Raw genomic sequence first — 22064 nt, forward strand, 5'->3', positions numbered from 1 at the left:
CGGATTTTTGAAAAAAAAACGTTGTTGACTTTTTTTATCAAAACACCCAGTATATTTTTTTGTGTCTTGAAAAAACGGTCATTTACCTAGCCAGCGATATGAAATTTTTTAAAATCGGTTGCCAAATGACTGAGCAATTAATTTTTAAAATGAGAGATGCAATGTGGAAATCACATAACATAATATAATTTTGCTCAGTTATGTTATTTAGGTATGCGATATCCACGTTGCACCCCTCATTTTAAAAATTAATTACTCAGTGATTTGACAACCGATTTTGAAAAACTTTATATCGCTGGATAGGCGAATGAATGTATCTTTCAATTTACAAAAAAATATACTGGGTGTTCCATTAAAAAAAAATCAACAAAGTTTTTTTCAAAAATCCGCCATTTTTTATTTCGTATTTGAAAGCGATATAAAAAATTTAATCCATTCAGACAAAACTTTTACTAAAATAAAACATTTCAGCGAAAACCGCATATTTCTATCTTGAACCGTTTAGAAGTTATAGGCAATTAAAATGGGGGAAAATATAAGTGGACACCCGGTATTTTATTTTAAATTCGAAATCCTGTTAACTTCTCCATCACAAAAATATAAGGTTTGTTATGTTATACAGGGTATTTGCAAAGTTATAACCAATTTTATATGAAAATCGTAACAAGTTCAACTCCCTGTATAAATAAGAATAAGCAAAACAACAATGGTTTATTAATGCCGTATTTTTTAACGTATTGTCAAAATTTTGAAGAAGGGTCGATATTGCTAATTTTCTTTATATCAAATACAGGGTGAGTCAAAACGCAACTACTTTATTTTCTCAGTAATTTTAAATGGAACACCCTGTATTTTATATCACTATTGAAAAGTACCATTACCGTACTTTAATTTTTAGATAACATTCTCTATGTCTAACTTTATTAGTTTTCGAGATATTTTCATTTCTCAATGGACCATTAGCGTGGCCACCCAAATCACCAGAATTTAATAAACTGGACTGATTTTTTTGGGGTTACGTTAATAATGCAGTTTATAAAATACCTCCAACAACAAGGGATGAGATGAAAAATAGAATTCAAAGTGTATTTCGATGTATTAATTTACAAATGCTCCGTAGAGTAAGTAGCTCATTCAATGATCGTTTTTAGGCGTACATAAATGTGTTAGGAGATAATTTTGAACACCTTATGTAATTAATTATTAAAAATATTTTATTCTTCTAATTTTTTCAAACATGTTTTTTTGCAAAATGTATTACTAATAAATTATGTTTCGTTCTTTATTTGTTATATTGTTACATTTACATAAAAAAGTAGTGTTTAATTGTCTTCACAAAATATTGTATTTTGTGTTTGTGTGTTTTTTTGTAAAATTTATTACTAATTTTCTTTGTTTATTTATTGCATTTACATAAAAAGATAGTTTTTAATTGTTTCAAAAATGTTGCATGTAGTGGTTGTGTTTTTGTTTGTAAAATGTATTACTAATAAATTATTATTAAAATACAGGGTGTTCTATTTAACATTACTGAGAAAATAATGTACTTGCGTTTTGACTCACCCTGTATTTGATATAAAGAAAATTAGCAATATCAATAATTCTTAAAAATTTTGACAATAAATAAAAAAATATGGCATTAATAAACCATTGCTATTGTGCTTATTTTTGTTTATACAGGGAGTTGAACTTGTTACGATTTTCATACAAAATTGGTTATAACTTTGTAAATACCCTGTATAACATTACAAACCTTTATATTTTTGTGACGGAGAAGTTAACGGGATTTCGAATATAAAATAAAATATAGGGTGTTCCATTTAAAAAAACATAAGTTGGGTCTGCCACTGTGTTATCGAACACCCTGTAACATTCTAACTATTTTTGTAATGTGAAGCTCAAAGGTGGCTAAAATTTTTTTATCAACTTTTATTGCTATCCATTACTATAGCGGAGCTATTGAGCTTTACCCTACTAATCAATCACCCTGTATTGGCAAACAACAATATCTACATAGTAGGGTTGTTGCACACAAACATAGTATACAAACCAATAAATTAAACACTACAGCCTTAATCAACCATTCTATAGAAAATAAGCATGCTTTTGACTTTGAAAATCTACAGATTTTGTACATTGAAAGAATAGAACTACAGTAAAAGATGTATATTGAGATGATTCACATAAAGAAAAATAAAAATTATATCAATAACAAGACCGATATCAAGGATCTCTCGAATATAATGTAGGTTTTCTTTAAAGTAATAAAAGTCCGTTTGATGTTTAACAGTTTTAATTAATAAAATAGATGACTAAATTATTGATACTATTAAATTGACGAAATGTAAAAGTGTAAAAGTGTGTAATTGCGACCAAAATCTTACGTGTTCTTATTCTTACAAAAAAGAAATGTATTTATAGATAATTTGCGTCTAATCAATATAATACCCGTCTTAATTCGTCTTTATTGAAGTATTATCTTTAAGAACGCGTCTGTCGTCGCTGTGATGTTATAATCGACTGACTATACCACCCCTACGATAAAACAATCTCCTGTCTTCCCCTCTTCATGCCTAAAAGCCGAAACTATTAAAATTCTACTGCAATAAATTTCGATCCCTATTAGTAATAAAATTTGGTTCATTATAAAGTTAAAAGTAGTCTTCTACCGTCGCCGTAATCCCCAATTCGTTCTGCACATCTGGGCCAACGTCCATATGTGTAGACCCTTATCCCGTTCTCGTACTAATAATTAAGAAAAATGATATACAGGGGAATTTAAAATATAAGGTAAACTATTTACAATCCTACAATCGGCCATCCTGTTAGAATTCGACCCGAATTCCGTTTAGTTACCTATCCGCGACTTCATGTCACACGTTGAAGTGGTTTGAAGTCCATCATGGTATCCAGATTTCTTTACCTCGTACCTGTCATTTGGATTCACTTGTACTACCACGTACGGTCCAAAATATTTCTTCAGCAGTTTGAGTCCTCCACCAAACTGTGTTCTCTTGATTGCCACTAAGTCCCCCTTTTTATACATCCTCGGCCTTTTTCTTCGTAGATCATATCTGCGTCTATTTTCCTCTTGAATTTTGACTAACTGACGTCGACTCTCGTTTCTCAGCATCTCTCTATCTTCATCAAATTGTTTAATTATCTCCTGTTCTATGATCTCCTTCATCCTCAGATCTTCTTTGTTCTTCATCTTCGTTCCGAACAGTACTTCAAACGGCGTCGACTTTATGCTTCTTTGTTCGCAATAGGCTTCGAATTCCTTGGCCTAAAAGCGGTACCTCTGTCAGATATTATACGGAGCGGATTTCCGAAATCCTTTTGATGTCTCTTCACGCATTCTATAACTTCTTTTTTGCTTCCAAGTATACATTTAACGCAATTCCTTATACAGTGCTCGATTTCTTCTCTACGATTTGGAATGTAACATTCTCTTCGAATCAAATCTTGTGTTTTTGTTACAGCAAAATGTCCTACCTCGTGTAAGTTTCTAATTACTTCTGTTTGCATTCTTTTCGGAATGACTAACACTTCCTTGCCGTCTTCGTATTTAAACAAAATATTGTTTTTTATAAAGAAGTCCTCGTATGCTTCCGTCGTCTTTGTCTTTTCAGGTTCGTAACTTTCGACTAATTCTTCTACGTCTATAAAAGTTAAGACAAATGAATCATTCAGTATGCCTCTCGTCATTTTGTTTGATTTTGATCTATTCCTCGTAAATAAATTCGTCGTTCTTTTATCTTTCCTATTATCATCATGATTACTATCGTCGTCGGTAACGTCTTTACCTTCTTCTTCGTCTTCGTGATAAGCGTCTTTATCACTATTAACGTCGTTATCCTCATTATCGCCATCGTCGTCGGTAACGTCTTTACCTTCTTCCTCGTCTTCGTGATAAGCGTCTTTATCACTAATAACGTCGTTATCCTCATTATCGCCATCGTCATCGGTAACGTCTTTACCTTCTTCTTCGTCTTCGTGATAAGCGTCTTTATCACTATTAACGTCGTTAGCGTCTTCGTCTTCATCATCAGTCTCGTCTTCAAGATTGAAGTTGTTCAAAAATGAACAAATACATTCAATCACGTCGTCCTCTGAACCAGTGTAGTTCAGAACTAAAACATGGCAAACTGCTACTAAGTCCGGCATACTTAGTTTGTTTTTCACGTCGTCTATTTTTGTGGAATATTCCTCGGATTCTTTATCTCACGCAAAATTTGTGAAATTCCGCAAGTTCTTCCTTGTTTGTCGCGGCAACCCTTTATCACCGTATGCAACAACATGCAAGGTCTTAACCGAACTTAATGCCGAATTTCTAAGGTTTAAACTAATTTTTGGAAAATCGTTAAGAGTTTGTTTAGACTGCATTTTAAAAAGGTATATAATAAAAAAAAACAAAAAATAAAAAGATAAATTATCTTTTAACTAAAAAGTTAGATTATTTTTCCCGTGTGCAAATTGTACTTGTTAACTGTAGAATTGTAGTCGCTTTTACTTCAAAATTATCAATATTTACTACAAATACTAACAAAGTTATGATTTATTAAAATAAATGAACAAAAAAAAACAATGAAAAACAAAAAAAAGTTAATCGTTAAATAATTTATGATAGTTCTTTCGCAACATTCACTGTTTATCGTCAAAGTTCCAGTTCACAGCTCCTCGAAAAAAATAATCTTTGGTCAGATTTCTAATTTCCAGACACAAGACCGAAGTGTCTTGACTACTTTTAAAATATTGGAACAAACACACCTCATTTCTCCTTGGTAATACTGCTTGCTATGATTGCGTCTCGTCGTCGTCGTCGTTACTGCCCAAACAGCCGTCGTATTTGCCTAACAGCGTCGTCTACACTGTACTAGCCTGCTACTCCACCAACACAACCATTCACCAACAGTTCACAAAGTCCGGAAGTCACCAATAGTTTAAAAAAAGTCCGAAAATCACCAACAGTTTCCACGTTTCCCGAACAGTTATAAACAGTTTCCAAAAATTACGTCACGTCACCTGAGCCGATTTTTTAATTACACGTCACTTTACAGTATTTCGCGAACTTTACGACGAAATTGTCTTTCTTAGATCCGCGATTGAGCCCCCAAGATGTAGGTTTTCTTTAAAGACAATCGTAATAAAAGTCCGTTTGATGTTTAACAGTTTTAATTAATAAAATACACTTTGACATTAATAAACGTCAAATACGGTTGCATCTAAAATAGCTCCAGAAAAAATTAATTTTTTAGTAGTTTAACTTAAATTAATTTTATAGTGGTTTTAATTATCATTGATAAGAAGTTTCAGTCCTATGGGTTAAACAGCCTAGGCTTCTTTTCACGGTGTTTAACTTTTGTGTGAACAGTTTAAAATTTGGCCATGGTTAAACGTACCTAAATATTGACATTCAGCTCGCAGTTTTTGTGACAATTAAAACATTTAAATTTCATCGTGGGTAAAAACATTTACATATTGTAGACTAGTGATACAAAAGTGAAAATATTCTCCCCAGATGGGGGAGAATATAAAAAAGACGCCAGTGTGCGAACTAAATACTGCTGAAGTTATTAGTGATAGTAATCAAGACATGGATACAGGAACTATCACCACAAATTCTTCTGCTACAAGGGAGGTAAAACTTTTTAATATTAATTGTAATAGTTACGACTTTCAAAATTGTTGTGTTTATGTTGAGAAGACCAATGATCAGAATATTTCCCGTTTGCATCCAATGGTTGTTGCAGATATTTTACATCAAAAATTAAAGATTAATAATATTAAGCAAATTAAAAGTATAGGAAGAAACCGTGTTAAAGTAATCCTCAAATCTATTTTGGATGCAAACAATTTAGTCAATAATAGTCACTTAAAGGACGATAATTTAAAAGCGTACATTCCAAATCACCTCTTGGAAATCAAAGGACTGATACGCGATGTTGATACCAAATATAATATTGACTATTTGAAAAAATATATGAGCTCTAGTTCACCAATTATTGATATTAAAAGAATGCACAGGAAAGTAGAAAAGGATGGAAATACAGAATACGTCCCTAGACGTAATGTTATAATTACTTTTGAAGGCAATTGTTTGCCAAACTATGTTGTGATAAATTATGTATTTTTCCAAGTGGAAAAATTGTTGGGTAAAGTGACGCAATGTTATAAATGCCTCAAATATGGACATATTTCTAGACAGTGTAAAGGTACACAGGAATACTGTATACAATGTGGACAAATTAAAAATGACATACATACATGTGATGAAACAAAAAAGTATTGCATACACTGTAAAACTGATAAGCATATATCTATCTCTAAAAACTGTCCTTTTTTCGAACATCAAAAAAAAATAAAAAATATCATGATTGAACATAAAATCTCATATTTGGAGGCAAAAAATTTGAGTGACTCATCATTTTCTGGTCTTATTTCTAATAACAGATTTGAAATATTGTCAAATTCAGACAAAGAATTTCCAAAATTAACTAACTCCTCTGAAGTTAGTACATCTCCTTATTTCAAGCCATTGAGGCCTCACCTACAGAAACCCAAAAGTTTTAGCCAACCAAGCTGTAGTACATCAAGCACTGAGTATAGTGCAAATAAAAAAAGAAAAGTATCATCTCCAACTTCCGAAGATCCTACACCATATCTCATCCCTTTCAGATTTGGACCGTCTCAACCTTTACCTCCCTTAAATAAGGAAAGTTTTCCTAATACAGACAATGATAAAAATAAGTTAGTAGATTCCTTAGTACTTCTTTTCTCAAGTTTTATTCAAAATATTAATTGTTTAGAAGAGGCAAAATCACTTGACATGAATTTGTTAGCCAAAGGTATTAATAATGTTCTAGATAATATTTTAAAAAATAACTCATCTAATGACGAACAAATCTAAACTCAAAATAATACAATGGAATGCTCGATCAGCTGTTGCTAACAAAAACAGCCTTATTAACTTTTTAATAACCGAAGATATTGACATAGCTTTAATAAGTGAAACTTGGTTTAAACGGGATGTTGTATATATTTATAGAGGTTATAATGTGATACGCGAAGATCGCGATGACGGCTATTCTGGAGTTGCTATTTTAATTAAAACTGGTATTCCTTTTGAGCGCATAACAATTAAAAAAAATTATATTCAAGACTTGCTTGCTTGTGGTATTAAAATCAACTATAAACAAAGTTATTTAAGTTTACTCTCTGTATATAGGTGCCCAAAAACTAAAACCAAAACCGAAGATTGGGATAAGTTATTTTCTCAACTAAAACACCCTTGTATCATTGGAGGAGATATGAATGCACATAATTCTTTGTGGGGCTCATATAAAAACGATAATATAGGCCATCAAATTGTGGAGACAATTCAGAATTTAGATTATGTAGTAATGAATAATGGACAACCAACTTGCCAAACGAGTCCAGGAAACTCAGATTCCATGATTGATGTCACGTTTTGCTCACCATCCCTTTTTGATAAAACTTCGTGGTCTGTAGATCTTGATACCTTGGGATCAAATCATTTCGTTATAAAGGTTGTGATCGATGTCTTGGGAACTAATGCTAATACCATTTATCCCAGTACTAAGTGGAACATTAAAAAAGCAAATTGGTCATTATACTCTCAGCTTGTTGATACCTTATTAAACGAAAAACCTCACACATCCTTAAATACCCAAGAAAAATATAATTTCCTTATTGACTGTATTAATGAAGCTTCTAAACAATCTATTTCTGAATATAAACCATTTAAATGCAAACGGACTCCCCCTCCGTGGTGGGATTCGGAATGTGATCAATCCGTTGCAGAAAGAAAGAAGGCATTAATAAACTATAAAAACAATTCTTCTCCTGAAAATTTTTGTAAATGCAAAGAAGTAAATGCTCGTGTCAAAAAATTCCTGAAATTAAAGGCCAAACAAAGTTGGGTTGCATGGTGTTCAAAATTAAATAAACAAACTCCATCTAGTCTTATTTGGAATCAAGCAAGAAAAATGAATAGGAAAAAAGTTAATTTTTCATTACCTCTAAGTAATTCATGGGTAGACGATTTTTTCGATAAAATAGCTCCACCTTACGTAAATAACCAGTTAGATGTTATTAATTCTAAAACGCTTCCATCTGATCAGAATCATTTTCTCCTTACACCTTTTTCGAGAACTGAATTAGAATTTGCCCTTGATAATCGCGTTAGTACCTCACCAGGATACGATGCAATCAAATATCCTATGATACAACATTTACCAGATAACGCAAAACAATTACTTTTAAATATATTTGACCAGATAATTATTGAAGGCAACAGCATAATAGATTTTAAGCGTATTATAGTCGTTCCTATTCCCAAACCGGGGAAAGACCCTAAATTAGCTGAAGCTTACCGACCGATATCATTATTATCATGTATATTGAAGACTCTCGAACGGATGGTTAAGATTAGGTTGGATTGGTGGCTAAGGGATCAAAATCCTTTGCCCGCTAACCAACATGGTTTTAAAAAAGATTATGGAACTTTAGATTCCTTAACAACTCTTGTTGTAGACATTCAGAACAGTTTTTCCAGGAACAGTTATGTGCCCGCTTTATTTTTAGACATCGAAGGTGCTTATGACTCTGTCTCTCTTTCAATTCTCCAAGAAAAAATGATTACATTTTTTAATATTCCATCACAGTTTGCTTCTAACATTGTAAACCTGTATAAAAATAGAATAATTTATTTAAAAAATAATCATACTCTTATAGGCCCTAGACTTAATAATAAAGGATTACCTCAGGGCTCCGTTTTGAGCCCTATTTTATTTAACATTTACACAGCAGATCTACACAACATCACTATTAACAATATTGCATTTAATGTTGTACAATATGCTGACGATTTCTGTTTGTACACAGAACACAAGAAATATCAGCAATCCATTGAAAACTTGAATAGTGTCTATAGTCTCCATAAAAAATGGTTTATTGAAAATGGCTTTGAATTATCATGCAGTAAATCACAAGTTTGTTTATTTACCAGACATAACTTTCCTAATATTAGCACAATCACCTTAGGTGGGCATAAATTTTCTTTTAAAAATAAAATTAAATATCTTGGAATGATACTCGACCAAAAATTGACCTGGAAGTTACATATTGACGACATGTTGAACAGGTGTAATAAGGGAATAAACTTTCTTAAATCAATTAATAGAACTTGGTGGGGATCGGATGTTGAAGTAAGTTTATTATTTTATAAAGCTTACATACGATCTATTTTCGATTACGGCAGTGTTTTGTATGGATCAGCAAGTAATGCACTACTAAACAAAATCAACGTTTTACAGAATTCAGCCTTACGAATATGTCTAGGAGCTATGAGATCCACTCCAGTACAAGCTTTATATTTGGAAGCCTTGGAACCTCCTTTAAATCTAAGACGAAGTTTTTTGTCCAAAAAATATTTAATGAAAGTATACTTAATTAACCCTCTTCTATACCAAAAAATAGTGACTTTAAGTTGCCATGATCTAACCAATAAATATTGGCAAAAAAAGAAATCTCCCTTACTGTGTGAAGCTTATAATCAAAATATAGTACTCTTAAAAAATATAGATAAAACGAACGACTTATTCAAAAAATACGCGTACTCTTCTTTCTTTTCTCCTACAGATATTATTGTACCAAATTATAGTGAAAACATATATTTAAATAAAAATATTCTTTTATCCATAACGAATAGTTACAATGAGTCAATAGCTCTATATACAGATGCGTCTAAATCTGCAGATGGAACTGGATGCGCCTTTTTTATACCATCGGGACATATAGAAAAGAAATTCAAACTGAAACCGGAGACTTCGATTTATACAGCAGAGGCTATTGCAATATATGAAGCTTTACTATATGTAGCTGAATTTGATTTCGCCCATATTATAATTTTGTCTGACTCCTTAGCAGTATTGAAATCTCTTGGTAAATATGGACCCCCAAACATCCAAGACTGCCCATACATTTATAAAATTAAACATATTAAACAAAATCTTTTAACCAAAGGAATCAATGTACATTTTATCTGGATTAAAGCACACGCAGGATTTGAACATAATGAGTATGTCGACTTATTAGCCAAAGAAAGCGTTTCATCCGATACCAGTATTCTACATAAAATAACACTGACTGATAGTATAATCTCTTTCAAGTCAACACTGCATCGGGAGTGGAGCTACCAGTGGAAGGAATACTCTTTTGTGAATCAAAATAGATACTCGTTAATTCAGCCCAATATTCCCAAATTTCCTTGGTACAAGTCTTGTAGAGCTTCTAGAAAGTACATAACTTCTATTATTAGAGTACGATTCGGGCACGCATGTTATCCAAAGCATTTATTTAAAATACAGGTTTTGGATAATGATAAATGTGAGCATTGTGAAGAGGAAAGTGATTTAGATCATATATTTTTTGGTTGTTCTAAAAATACAATTTACTCATCTAAATTAATAAATGATTTATTAAAATGTAAAGTAGCAACTCCTTGGAATATACTATATTTATTATCACTTGGTTCTGTAGATGTATACAACTCTTTAATTAACTTTTTAAAAGACAGCAAATTATCATTATAATTCCCTTAAACATTTTTAATTAATACCTTTGGTAGTTAGTAGTTTTAGCTGTTAAGCTTAGTGTTACTTAATACCTTTTAGTTGTTATCTTTGTTTTAAACCTGTTTTGTATAACTTGATAACTTGTATTCCTTATGTGTCTGGCAGTATGACGGTAAGTCTAAGCCAAAATAAAAAAAAAAAAAAAAAAAAAAAATTAATAAAATAGATGACTAAATTATTAATACTATTAAATTGACGAAATGTAAAAGTGTAAAAGTGTGTAATTGCGACCAAAATCTTACGTGTTCTTATTCTTACAAAAAAGAAATGTATTTATAGATAACTTGCGTCTAATCAATATAATACCCGTCTTAATTCGTCTTTATTGAAGTATTATCCCTAAGAACGCGTCTGTCGTCGCTGTGATGTTATAATCGACTGACTATACCACCCCTACGATAAAACAATCTCCTGTCTTCCCCTCTTCATGCTTAAAATCCGAAACTATTAAAATTCTACTGCAATAAATTTCGATCCCTATTAGTAATAAAATTTGGTTCACTATAAAGTTAAAAGTAGTCCACTACCGTCGCCGTAATCCCCAATTCGTTCTGCACATCTGGGCCAACATCCATATGTGTAGACCCTTATCCCGTTCTCGTACTAATAATTAAGGAAAATGATATACAGGGAATTTAAAATATAAGGCAAACTATTTACAATCCTACAATAATATATCACAATATAATAAATTAACTGTCTTGTGAATTCACCATTGGCAGATATTTTAAATATGACCCTTAACCCTAAACCGGGCGTAGTTTGAAATATTTGCCATATGGCTTTAGGGTCAAATATCAGTCTCTCATTCCATCACAGGCTAACAATAAGTGCAGATGTAAAAAAGTGAATTAAGTAATGCTTAAATACGTATTAAAGTGTTTATTGAAAATGGCAAATAGCCGAGATGTTTAAGCTATATAATAAAGTGTTTTATTTATCGAAAATTTTAATATTCAGGTTGTTGTTTCAAGGTTACAGTTTTTTACAGGTTACAGGTATTTTTTTGATTATATCCAGACTTGGTGCTTTTAAATCTTAGTGTTCTTAAAAATTTCAATATAATTTCAAAATTAAAGTGTGTAATTAAATTGTCTGCGCAAAAAATGGAAGCGAATCCTTAAACTTAGTTTTTTAAAATCTTTTTAAAATCTTTTTTCTACAACCGTGTTAAAAATGCAATTTATAGCACTCCATACGAGCGTTAAAAAAGCTACTTTAAGGCACTAGTGCTTTAAAATATTTTAAGGCACTGCAGTTTGTATTGACCGTATAGACAATTTTGATGTAATGTTAAAAAAATATAAAAATGGAATGTCAGTCACATTCAAGTAAAAGTTTTTGTAGATATGGTCCTGTAATTACGTTTGTAGAAAAAATATTGTATGATATGCGTGTTAAAAAGTACATTTTTAAGGCACTCATGTGAATTGCAGAACTCGCTATCGCTCATTCTGCAAACTTTCACATGCGTGCCTTAAACGTGTACTTTTAACACTTATATCATAAATAACTATTAAACTCTTTTAAACTCTTTTTTCTACAAACGTGTTAATAATGCAATTTTTAGCACTCCATACTACTCCATAGGATCCTTAAAAATGTCAATTTAAAGCACTGGGTGCTTTAAAATTTTTAAGGCACTGCAGTTAGAAGTGAAATGTCAAATTTTGAAAGCAAATATTTATATTTCATTTATTAACATTGATATTAATAGTAAAATTTGCGCAATTTGAAAAATGAATTTCTTGCACTGCAGTTTTACATAAGCTACCTCCATATCTTGAAATGGCGTTTTAAAAAATTAACAGACATCTTACAGATGCTTCAAAACTTCGGTTAACAATTAAGTCAACAATGGTTGCTAAGGTCCGTAATGTACGAAGCAATTTAAAACTATCTCCTTTCAATGTATTTTTAAAAGGTTTTTTAAAATTTGTTTTAGACTGTATTATTGCATTTTTAACACGTTTGTAGAAAAAATATTGTAAGATATACGTGTTAAAAATACATTTTTAAGGTACTCATGTGAATTGCAGAATTCGCTTCGCTCATTCTGCAAACCTTCACATGCGTGCCTTAAAATTGTACTTTTAACACTTAACATAAATAACTATTAAACTCTTTTAAACTCTTTTAAAATATACAAAGGGGTTTTTAAAATTTCAATCTCAGGGTTGTTTCAAGGTCTCAATTACTTTTTATTTTTTTCGGATTTTTTTGGTGAATATTTTATGGCTCGTGTGGGTTCTAAATGAGACATATGTGTACTGAATAATCAAAAAATATACAGGGTGGTTCTAAAGTTATGGATTGGGAAAGAGAATGACAAAATTTATAAAAAAAACCCTGTAACTCGGTTATAAAAATTGGTGCGACAATAAATGTAGTATATCTAGAACCGCCTCAGTGACCTCTATCCACCTTGTCAAGTATTTCCGTTTCCCAGTGAAACACCCTGTATATTTATATATATGTGTGTATTTGTGTTAGATAAATAACTTACTAGACATATCTAACCTAACTTTGATTTGGCCAAAATCCAGAGTTGAGTTTTCAGCATGTGTCATTTCTCTCAGTCTTGCTTCTAAGGAGAAGGAGAAATTTTTTGGAAAAAACATGTATCCATATGTCTCTCCATGATGTGCAGCATAATTCGCTTCTTCTATTGTATTATAATAAATCTAAAAAGGTTTTAAAACTTATTAAATTAGCTACATTTTAAGTTTCTTCTAAACTGGATTTTGAAATGTACGATAGAACAGTTTTATGGCAGAATCTTACAACGGTCTTTATACAGGACTGTTCAATTTATAAAAAATATTGATGCCTTTTTGTCTCAGTTTTGTAGCTGAAAATAATATGATCACTGACCACCCTGATACCATGAACATAAAATGATATTTTTGGTACCTGGGGTTGAAGACAGGTGCCAGCACCTTTAAAACAAATATATGTATAATAGATGTAACTGTAATACATTTATTCAATGTAAAAAGATTATGTGAAAAAATGGTCATTATTATGGATTAATACAGATAAAACCTAATTAGTGCAGTTACTGAAGGTTTTCACCTCCGATTTCGTTGAACCTACATCGATTTTCATGAAAATTGGTGAGTAGTTATACGATACCTCAAGAAACAAAAGTGACCCCTTCTCGGGGGGTGAAAATTATTATATTAAAAATAACACCATAAGTCGATAAAATTTTAAGCAAAATTTGTTTTACAAAGTTATTAAAATAAATCAATACTTCTTGATTTATTAATGATAAAAAATTTTTCGTAAAAATAATGCATGTTTTAAAGCTGTTTTTCACGTATAACTAAAAAATTATAAGTTTTTACAAAAAGCTATTATTTAAAAAATTGAAGATAATAAAAAACTGAATACATTCCTCACTTAAAGAACTACACTAATGTTAATTCAAAGTGAGTTATGGGTAATTGAATGTATATTTTTTTCGGCGAGTGCTCAAATCTAAGTATTCAAGCTAAAATAACGGGAAAACGATGCATTTTATAAGATATACATGTTAGATACTTGTCAAAGTACTTGGAAAAACCTATTAAATGAGCTCCAGAAGAATTTAATAGCATCAAAACTGAGCAATTTATGATGAAAATAAGAGAACCCTTTCGAATTCTTTAGAAAAAAGTGACTAATAAAGCATACACCATTTCCACAAAAATTTAAATTTATAGTAATCCTTACACGAATTTTTTTATATTAGCATAAGTATAAGTAAGCATGATTTCAACAGTTTTGACCGGCTTAGAATTCATATTTTTGAAAAAAAATATATCATTAAAAAAATCAGAAGTTTTAAAATTATCGTAATTTTCATCTTCTTTTGATAATAACTCCAAAAATACTCAATATACGTAAAAAATGATATTAACGAAATTTTACTTTTTTCTTTATCAAATATGCTACTTGTTTTACTATTTCAGTAGGGTAAAAAATAACCGAGATAAAAACGTTTAAAGCTTAAATTTTACTGGGAGAACCATGTAACCGGGACTATTCTTTTTAACCTTCTACATTTAAAAAAGTACGCGATCTAAAACATTAAGTTCAACGTGGTTTAATAGCCCTTGAAATCAACTTTCAAAAGGTTTGTAGGTGAACCTGATACCGTAAAAAAGGAGTTATTAAAAAAACAAATGTTTTTTAAACAGTTTTAGAAGATAAATTTTGAAAAAAGTTTTAATAGAGCATAAATTTTAATGCTGTCAACTTGTCCTGCAGCTTATTTGATAGATATTTCTACGTACTATTTGACAAATAATGTTTAATAAGTTTATGTTACACAATGTATCGTTTTCCCGTTATTTAAGCTTGAATACTTAGATTTGGGTACTCACTGAAATAGATGTACATTCAACTACCTACCTATAATTCACTTTTAGTTAATATTCGAAGGTTTTTCAAGTAAGGAGTTTATTTCGTTTTTTATTACCTTCAATTTTGGTAATAATACCTTTTTTGTAAAAACTTATATTTTTTGAGTTATTTATGAAATATCGGTTTAAAACATGCATTTTCCTGACGACAAATTAAAATCTTTGATCTTTAATAACTCAAAAAGTATTGATTTACTTTAATAACTTTATATAACAAATTTTGCTTAGAATTTGCCTCTCTATCGATTTATGGGATTATTTTTAATAAAATAGTTTTCACCCGAGAAGGGGTGGCATCCACCCTCAGGGTAAAAGGGGGTGGATTTTTTTCGTAAAAATAATATTAAAAGAGTTATCATATGTGTAATAAATAAAAACGAATGCGAAGTATCCATAAATTTGAGAAAAATTTGGAAAATATATATTTTTTGATTAGAAGCATGTAATTACATATTTGATCTTAGTTTTTAATTCCAAACAACTTTTCATAATAAGATTTTTTGATATTGAGAGAAATAAAGGTACTTTACTCTTGAACGAAATTCACATTTTTTGACAAACCTCGTATAATATTGAAAAAATTTGATATCTGATGATTGAATCTTAGGTTTTAGAGCATGCAGAACTTTTTATGGAGAATAAATTTTTTTCGTAAAATTAATAATAAAAAAGTTTTCCATGTTTCCAACTTAAGTAGACACGCTTTATATAGCAAATTATGGAAAAATACGAAGATTGCGCTGTGCGCTGAAGATTACCTTATAAGAATGGATAGGGACGTATTTATGGGGGGGTTTAGGGGGTTCAAACCCCCTCCTTGCAGTCCATGCAAAACTATTACTTTTAATCCAATATCATTACATGTATAAAAAATAAAAATAAATTAATGAGTCAGCGCACGGATGCTGTCGGTCCGCAGTAGCAGCGTAGATACAGATAAACTAATACCTATTAGAATTAGAACGCTATTAGTAGTTATATCACCGTACACCTATTCCAAATAGTAGGTTCACTCTTTTGATCTCGGCTCTCGCCGAAAGATTTTTTGCCGGTGGTCATAAATTATATTGAACGCTCCGCAAATACACTGAACGGTGCCTGAACGATAGAAATTTTGTGAGGACTGACTAGGGAGAATTTGGTAGGTACGGGGCGTGAGACGACGGGGGCAGGTAAACCGGCGCTAAATCGAGAGTGACCCAACTTATTCTATCACTGAACGGTGGTTATACATATATGAGTCGCAGTCTAGTGCTGTCTAGTGCCAGTCTTGTTTGTCGGCCGGCCGGTGCATATGTGGATTTGTGTATTGTTTTCTTTATTTTGTTGCTATTGTACAAGTGCAAATTCAGTAAACTGTTGTATTTGTCGAAATTTTTGTGGTGTTTGTGTATCTACAGTGTCGTTACGTATATATAGGGTGAGGCAGATAACTGGCCTATTAGAAATATCTCGAGAACTAAAGGCAACAGAATCATGAAAATTGGAATAAAGGGGTTTCGAAGGATGATCTATTAAATGAAAATATTTTCATCTCTTTGCAACTTCCGGTTATACCGGAAGTTGCTTATAACTTGGTTTTTTTAAATGGGACACCCTGTATATTTTTACATTTTTGGATTCTCTTCGATGTCTTCTTTCTTAAAATATAAGGTTTTGTAATATTATACAGGGTATTTTAAAAGATTATTACGTTTTTTTATTAAGTTCGTAGCAACATTCACTCCCTGTAGAATTGTAGTAGTTTGACATCTAAAACTCTACTTAAGTTCAAATGATTTTTAATATACTCTACTATTGTTAAGAATCATTAGTATGTCTAAATTGTTAATTTTAGTATACAGGGTTGGTCGAAACTCGGAATGAGTATTTTCTGAGTTTTCTTAAATGGAACACCCTGTATTTTTGTATTGTAGTGAAATTATATTTTACAGTACTTTTTTATTTCTTAAGCATTCCCTATACCTAACTGCTTTAATTTGTGAGTTATTGGTGATTCAAGCTAAACAATAATTGCAACAAAAAATACGTAAAATTTTATTAAGTTGGCCGTGAAAATACTCAGTCCCAAATAATTTTTCAGAAATAAATACATATTAATCCAGACTGGTCCTTAAAATTACCAATAATGGTTTAGCTATCGAAATACCTACGTAGTTAAGATTGTTGGTGCGATTAACAATTAAGCACAAATTAAAGCAGCTAGGTATAGGGAATGCTTAAGAAATAAAAAAGTACCATAAAATATCATTTCATTACAATACTAAAATACAGGGTGTTCCATTTAAGAAAACTCAGAAAATATTCATTCCGAGTTTCGACCAACCCTGTATACTAAAATTAAAAATTTAGCTGTACTAATGATTTTTAACAATAGTAGAGTATATTAAAAATCATTTGAACGTAAGTAGAGTTTTAGATGTCAAACTACTACAATTCTACAGGGTGTTAATTTTGCTACGAAATTAATAAAAAAACGTAATTATCTTTTAAAATACCCTGTATAATATTACAAAACCTCATATTTTAAGAAAGAAGACATCGAAGAGAATCCAAAAATGTAAAAATGTACAGGGTGTCCCATTTAAAAAAACGAAGTTATAAGCAACTTCCGGTATATCCGGAAGTTGCAAAGAGATGAAAATATTTTCATTTAATAGATCATCTTTCAAAACCCCTTTATTCCAATTTTCATGATTCTGGTGCCTTTAGTTCTCGAGATATTTCTAATAGGCCAGTTATCTGCCTCACCCTGTATAGATAATATAATAATTATTATTTGGATATTGCTTAATATTAATGTTTTAGTGAAAGAAGTATAAAACGAACTTTACAGCAGTCGCTTTTGGGATTTTTTCCAAAAAAGGGGAAAATTAATGATGAACTGAACCCTCAAAACGATAAAATCCTAACTACGCCGAGTATGGATATTAGTACAGATGGGGATACTCCAACTCCCTCCACCTCAGATAGAAACAGAGAAACAAGCCATGGTAAGTTACTTTAATTTTAATCTCTCACCATTTTAAAGCATTTTTTTTAGTTGGTCTGGATTCTGGTATGGACTACGATTTTGGTAAATATTTATCAAATAATCCAAAAAATGACGACGAAAAATTAACAGTTTTAAAAGAAACTTGGACCTCTCCAGAGACTTTTAAGTTCCCCGTCTGTGGAAAAAGAAAACTTTGTTTTCAACGTCATTGGACCCAAAAGAATCCATGGTTAGTATATTCAAATATGTTACAAGGATCATTATGCAAAATGTGCGTTTTATTTGGACAGACCGAAGGTGGTCGCGGTGATCAAAAACTTGGAAGTTTTCTCACAAAACCATTTAGTAACTGGAAAAAAGCTCTGGAAAAAATGGAACATCATCGAAATACAAATTATCATAAATATGCTGTTGAACGGGCAAGAAATTTTGTAAGCGTTATGGAAGGTCAAACTCGTGATATTACAGAGTCGTTTAATGAAGAAAATAAAAAAATTGCCCGAGAAAATAGAGAGAGGCTATGTGCCATAGTGGACACAATCTTATTTTGCGGACGGCAGGAATTGCCTTTGAGAGGAAATCAAGACTCTGGTGAAATCGGTATTATAGATCTTCTACATAATGACGGTAATTTTCGTGCACTAGTTCGTTTTCGTGCGCAAGCTGGTGATGAAGTACTTAAAAATCACCTTATTTCTCAAATCAATCATTCTCGGGCTATGTACACATCGTCCGTCATTCAAAATGAAATTATTGATTTGTGTGGAAATGCTATTCAGGAGCAAATAATAAATAGAGTGAAACAATCAGGTTTCTTTGCTGTACTTGCCGACGAAACTCAAGACATTTCGCGTCACCAACAACTCTCACTTTGCCTTCGGTATGTAGACTGCTCTTCTGGAAAGGCACTTATTCGAGAGGATTTCATTGAATTTATCCACGTTAGTGAAGTAACAGGATCAGCTCTAGCTACGATAATCATCGATAAACTTAAGTCGTTTGGATTAGATTTGGAGAATTTAGTTGGCCAGGGCTATGATGGTGCGGCTGTGATGAGCGGACGATTTAAAGGAGTAAGAACAATAATCATGGACAAATATCCTCGAGCACTATTCGTACACTGTGTGGCGCACACATTAAACTTAGTTTTGGGTCATTCATGCGAGATCCCTGCAATACGAAACTGCATCGGAACTATTAAAAGTATAATTAACTTCTTTCGGCAATCTGCACTCCGGGATGGACTTTTAAAAAGAACTGCGGACGAGATTGGAGCACCTCATTCAACGCTTATCTCGCTTTGTGAGACACGCTGGACAGAAAAACATACAGCCGTCGAAAGATTTGCTGAGATGTTTCCTGTAGTAAATTTCGTGCTTCAAGAACTTCAAGAATCTGGAAGGGAAATTGCAACCCAAGCTTACCAGTTACAAGTCGCAATGGAAAACTGTCAATTTATAGTTTCACTAACTATTTTAAGGAAGGTTTTCTCCTATACGTCAAGCTTAAACCGAACCCTACAAAAAGTCAATGTAGATTTAACCGACTCTTGCAGTTACGTAAAAACAATAAAAACCACTTTACAGAACCTTCGTAACGAACGTGAATTCTCAAATCTTTTTGAGGAAGCAGAAAAGTTAATTTCAGCAGATATAACTGTTCCAAGAGTAAGTAGGAGACAATTAAACCGCAATAATATACCAGGGGACACTGCTGAAGTTTACTATCGGCGAAATATATTTTATCCATTTATAGAACATGTAGTGACCGAGCTTGATGCTCGCTTTAAACCTCACGAAGAAGCAATTTCAGGAATTCAGTTGCTTCTACCAGATCGCACCCAAAATACTGAAAGAGCAAAGAAATGTATAGCAGGAATCGGAGAAATATTTCTCAGGGAAGTTGAAATAAAACATTTAGTAAGTGAGTATGAGCTTTGGCACAACCACTGGTGCAATCAAGAACAGCCGTCTACTGCACTAGAAGCTATGGACCGATGTGATGAAATCTTTTTTCCAACGGTTAGGAAACTTCTTCAAATTTTAGCAACACTTCCAGTATCTACTGCCACACCTGAACGTACTTTTTCATCACTTAAACGGTTAAAAACTTATCTTAGAAATAGAATGGGAGACGAGAGGCTTACAGGATTAGCTCTCATGAGTATTCATCGGAATGTGACAATAGGTCTAAATTCCTCAGAAATTGTAAATACGTTAGCTGAAAGAAGGAAGAGAATGAATTTAATTTTGTAAAACGGTATTTTAAGTTTTAATAAATTTTTTAGAAATTTGTTTTTATTATTTTTTTCAAAGGTATTTCAAAACCAAGCCCGGGTTTTACTTAATTTGGAAATTAGGATCCCCCCCCCCCCATTAAAAAACTATAAATACGTCCCTGAGAATGGATAACGACAGAACACCTAGCACAACGCTTAGTGGAACTATGGTGGGACGTCTGAAAGTAGGCAGACCAAGGTAGAGGTAGATAGACGGAGTGAGAACCGACGCTAAAGAGATATCGAGGGTGGACAACTGTAGGAGAGCAGCCAGGGACAGAGATACTTAGGGTCGATTTCTCATACCTGCGTTAATGTATGGTTAATGTATGGTTCAGTTGAACCGGATTCACGGGTGATCTCCGGTTCTGTTTGGAATGCATTTCTCATTGCGCGTTCATGTCAGTGCTCGTTCTACAGCTTTCGAGAAATGCCAATAGATGGCAAAAGGCAAAAAACTGTCGCCATTTTGAACTACCTTTTTTATGCTGTTTTTGAATAAAGTTAAATTTAAGTATTTATAGTCAAATAGTCATTTTAATAATTATAAATAAATATTATAAAAACACAAATAATGTTATCGTTTATCGTTAGGCTTAATATAATAAAATAGGATATATTTATATTATGACAGCGTTTCGTGTTAATACAACGCATGCGTAGTCTATGAAATCATCTGAACTGAGTTCTGAAATCTTTGAACGGCCGAATTCCACCGTTCAAGTTTAAACTGCCATCGGTTGAACGGGAATTGAGAAAGACGATTTTGACTTTAAACTGACGTTTACTAAAAGTTCAGGTTAAACTGGAGTTGAACTCGATATGAGAAATTGGCCCTTAGAGGCGGATGCTGGGGGGAGGCCAGGGCAGGGCCCGACTTGGGCTGTAGCGCCATAGGAGGGAGAGTTGATCTATAGATTTTTATATCAATCATCATTATCAATGGCGCTACAACTCTTCGTGAGTCTTTGCCGCGTTTACTATTGCCTTCCATGTTTGTCGGTCCTGTGCCACTAAGGGTCGATTTCTCATACCTGCGGTAATCTATGGTTCAGTTGAACCAGGTTCACCGCTGATCTTCGGTTTTGTTCGGAATGCATTTCTCATTGCATGTTCATGTCAGCGCTCGTTCTGCAGCTTTCGAGAAATGCCAATAGATGGCAAAAGGTAAAAAACTGTCGCCATTTTGAACTACTTTTTTTATGCTGTTTTTGAATAAAGGTAAATTTAAGTATTTATAGTCAAATAGTAATTTTAATAATTATAAATAAATATTATAAAAACAAAAATAATGTTATCGTTTATCGTTAGGCTTAATATAATAAAATAGGATATATTTATATTATGACAGCGTTTCGTGTTAATACAACGCATGCGTAGTCCATGAAATCATCTGAACTGAGTTCTGAAATCTTTGAACGGCCGAATTCCACCGTTCAAGCATCGTTCAAGTTTAAACTGCCATCGGTTGAACGTGCGAATTGAGAAAGACGATTTTGACTTAAAACTGACGTTTACTAGAAGTTCAGGTTAAACTGGAGTTAAACTCGATATGAGAAATTGGCCCTAATTCCCATTGTCGCACTCCCATTTTCTCTAGATCTTCTTTGACTGCATCTTTCCACCTTTTTCTAGGCTGCCCAACAGACCTTCTTCCATCTGGCCTTTTCCAGAACACATTGTTTATAAGGCGATTGTCGTTACTGCGTATCACATGCCCTGCC

At 32.3% G+C, this 22064-nt stretch overlaps 2 protein-coding genes across 5 annotated transcripts in view; both read right to left on the minus strand.

The window, feature by feature from the left end:
• LOC114349497 (ABC transporter G family member 20-like) overlaps positions 1-22064 on the minus strand; it is a 636826-nt gene that overhangs the window by 247647 nt on the left and 367115 nt on the right. The window lies entirely within an intron of this gene.
• The window catches only part of LOC114349498 (ABC transporter G family member 23-like), a 205925-nt gene that overhangs the window by 22541 nt on the left and 161320 nt on the right, over positions 1-22064 (minus strand). For all 4 annotated transcript variants that reach the window (XM_050643866.1, XM_050643867.1, XM_050643865.1 and 1 more), the window contains one exon: positions 13165-13342. In XM_050643866.1, the coding sequence (XP_050499823.1) occupies positions 13165-13342 (178 nt within the window). The remainder of the gene's footprint in view (positions 1-13164; positions 13343-22064) is intronic.

The sequence above is a fragment of the Diabrotica virgifera genome, chromosome 2 (genome assembly GCF_917563875.1).
Source record: "Diabrotica virgifera virgifera chromosome 2, PGI_DIABVI_V3a".
In the NCBI taxonomy this organism is placed as follows: domain Eukaryota; kingdom Metazoa; phylum Arthropoda; class Insecta; order Coleoptera; family Chrysomelidae; genus Diabrotica; species Diabrotica virgifera.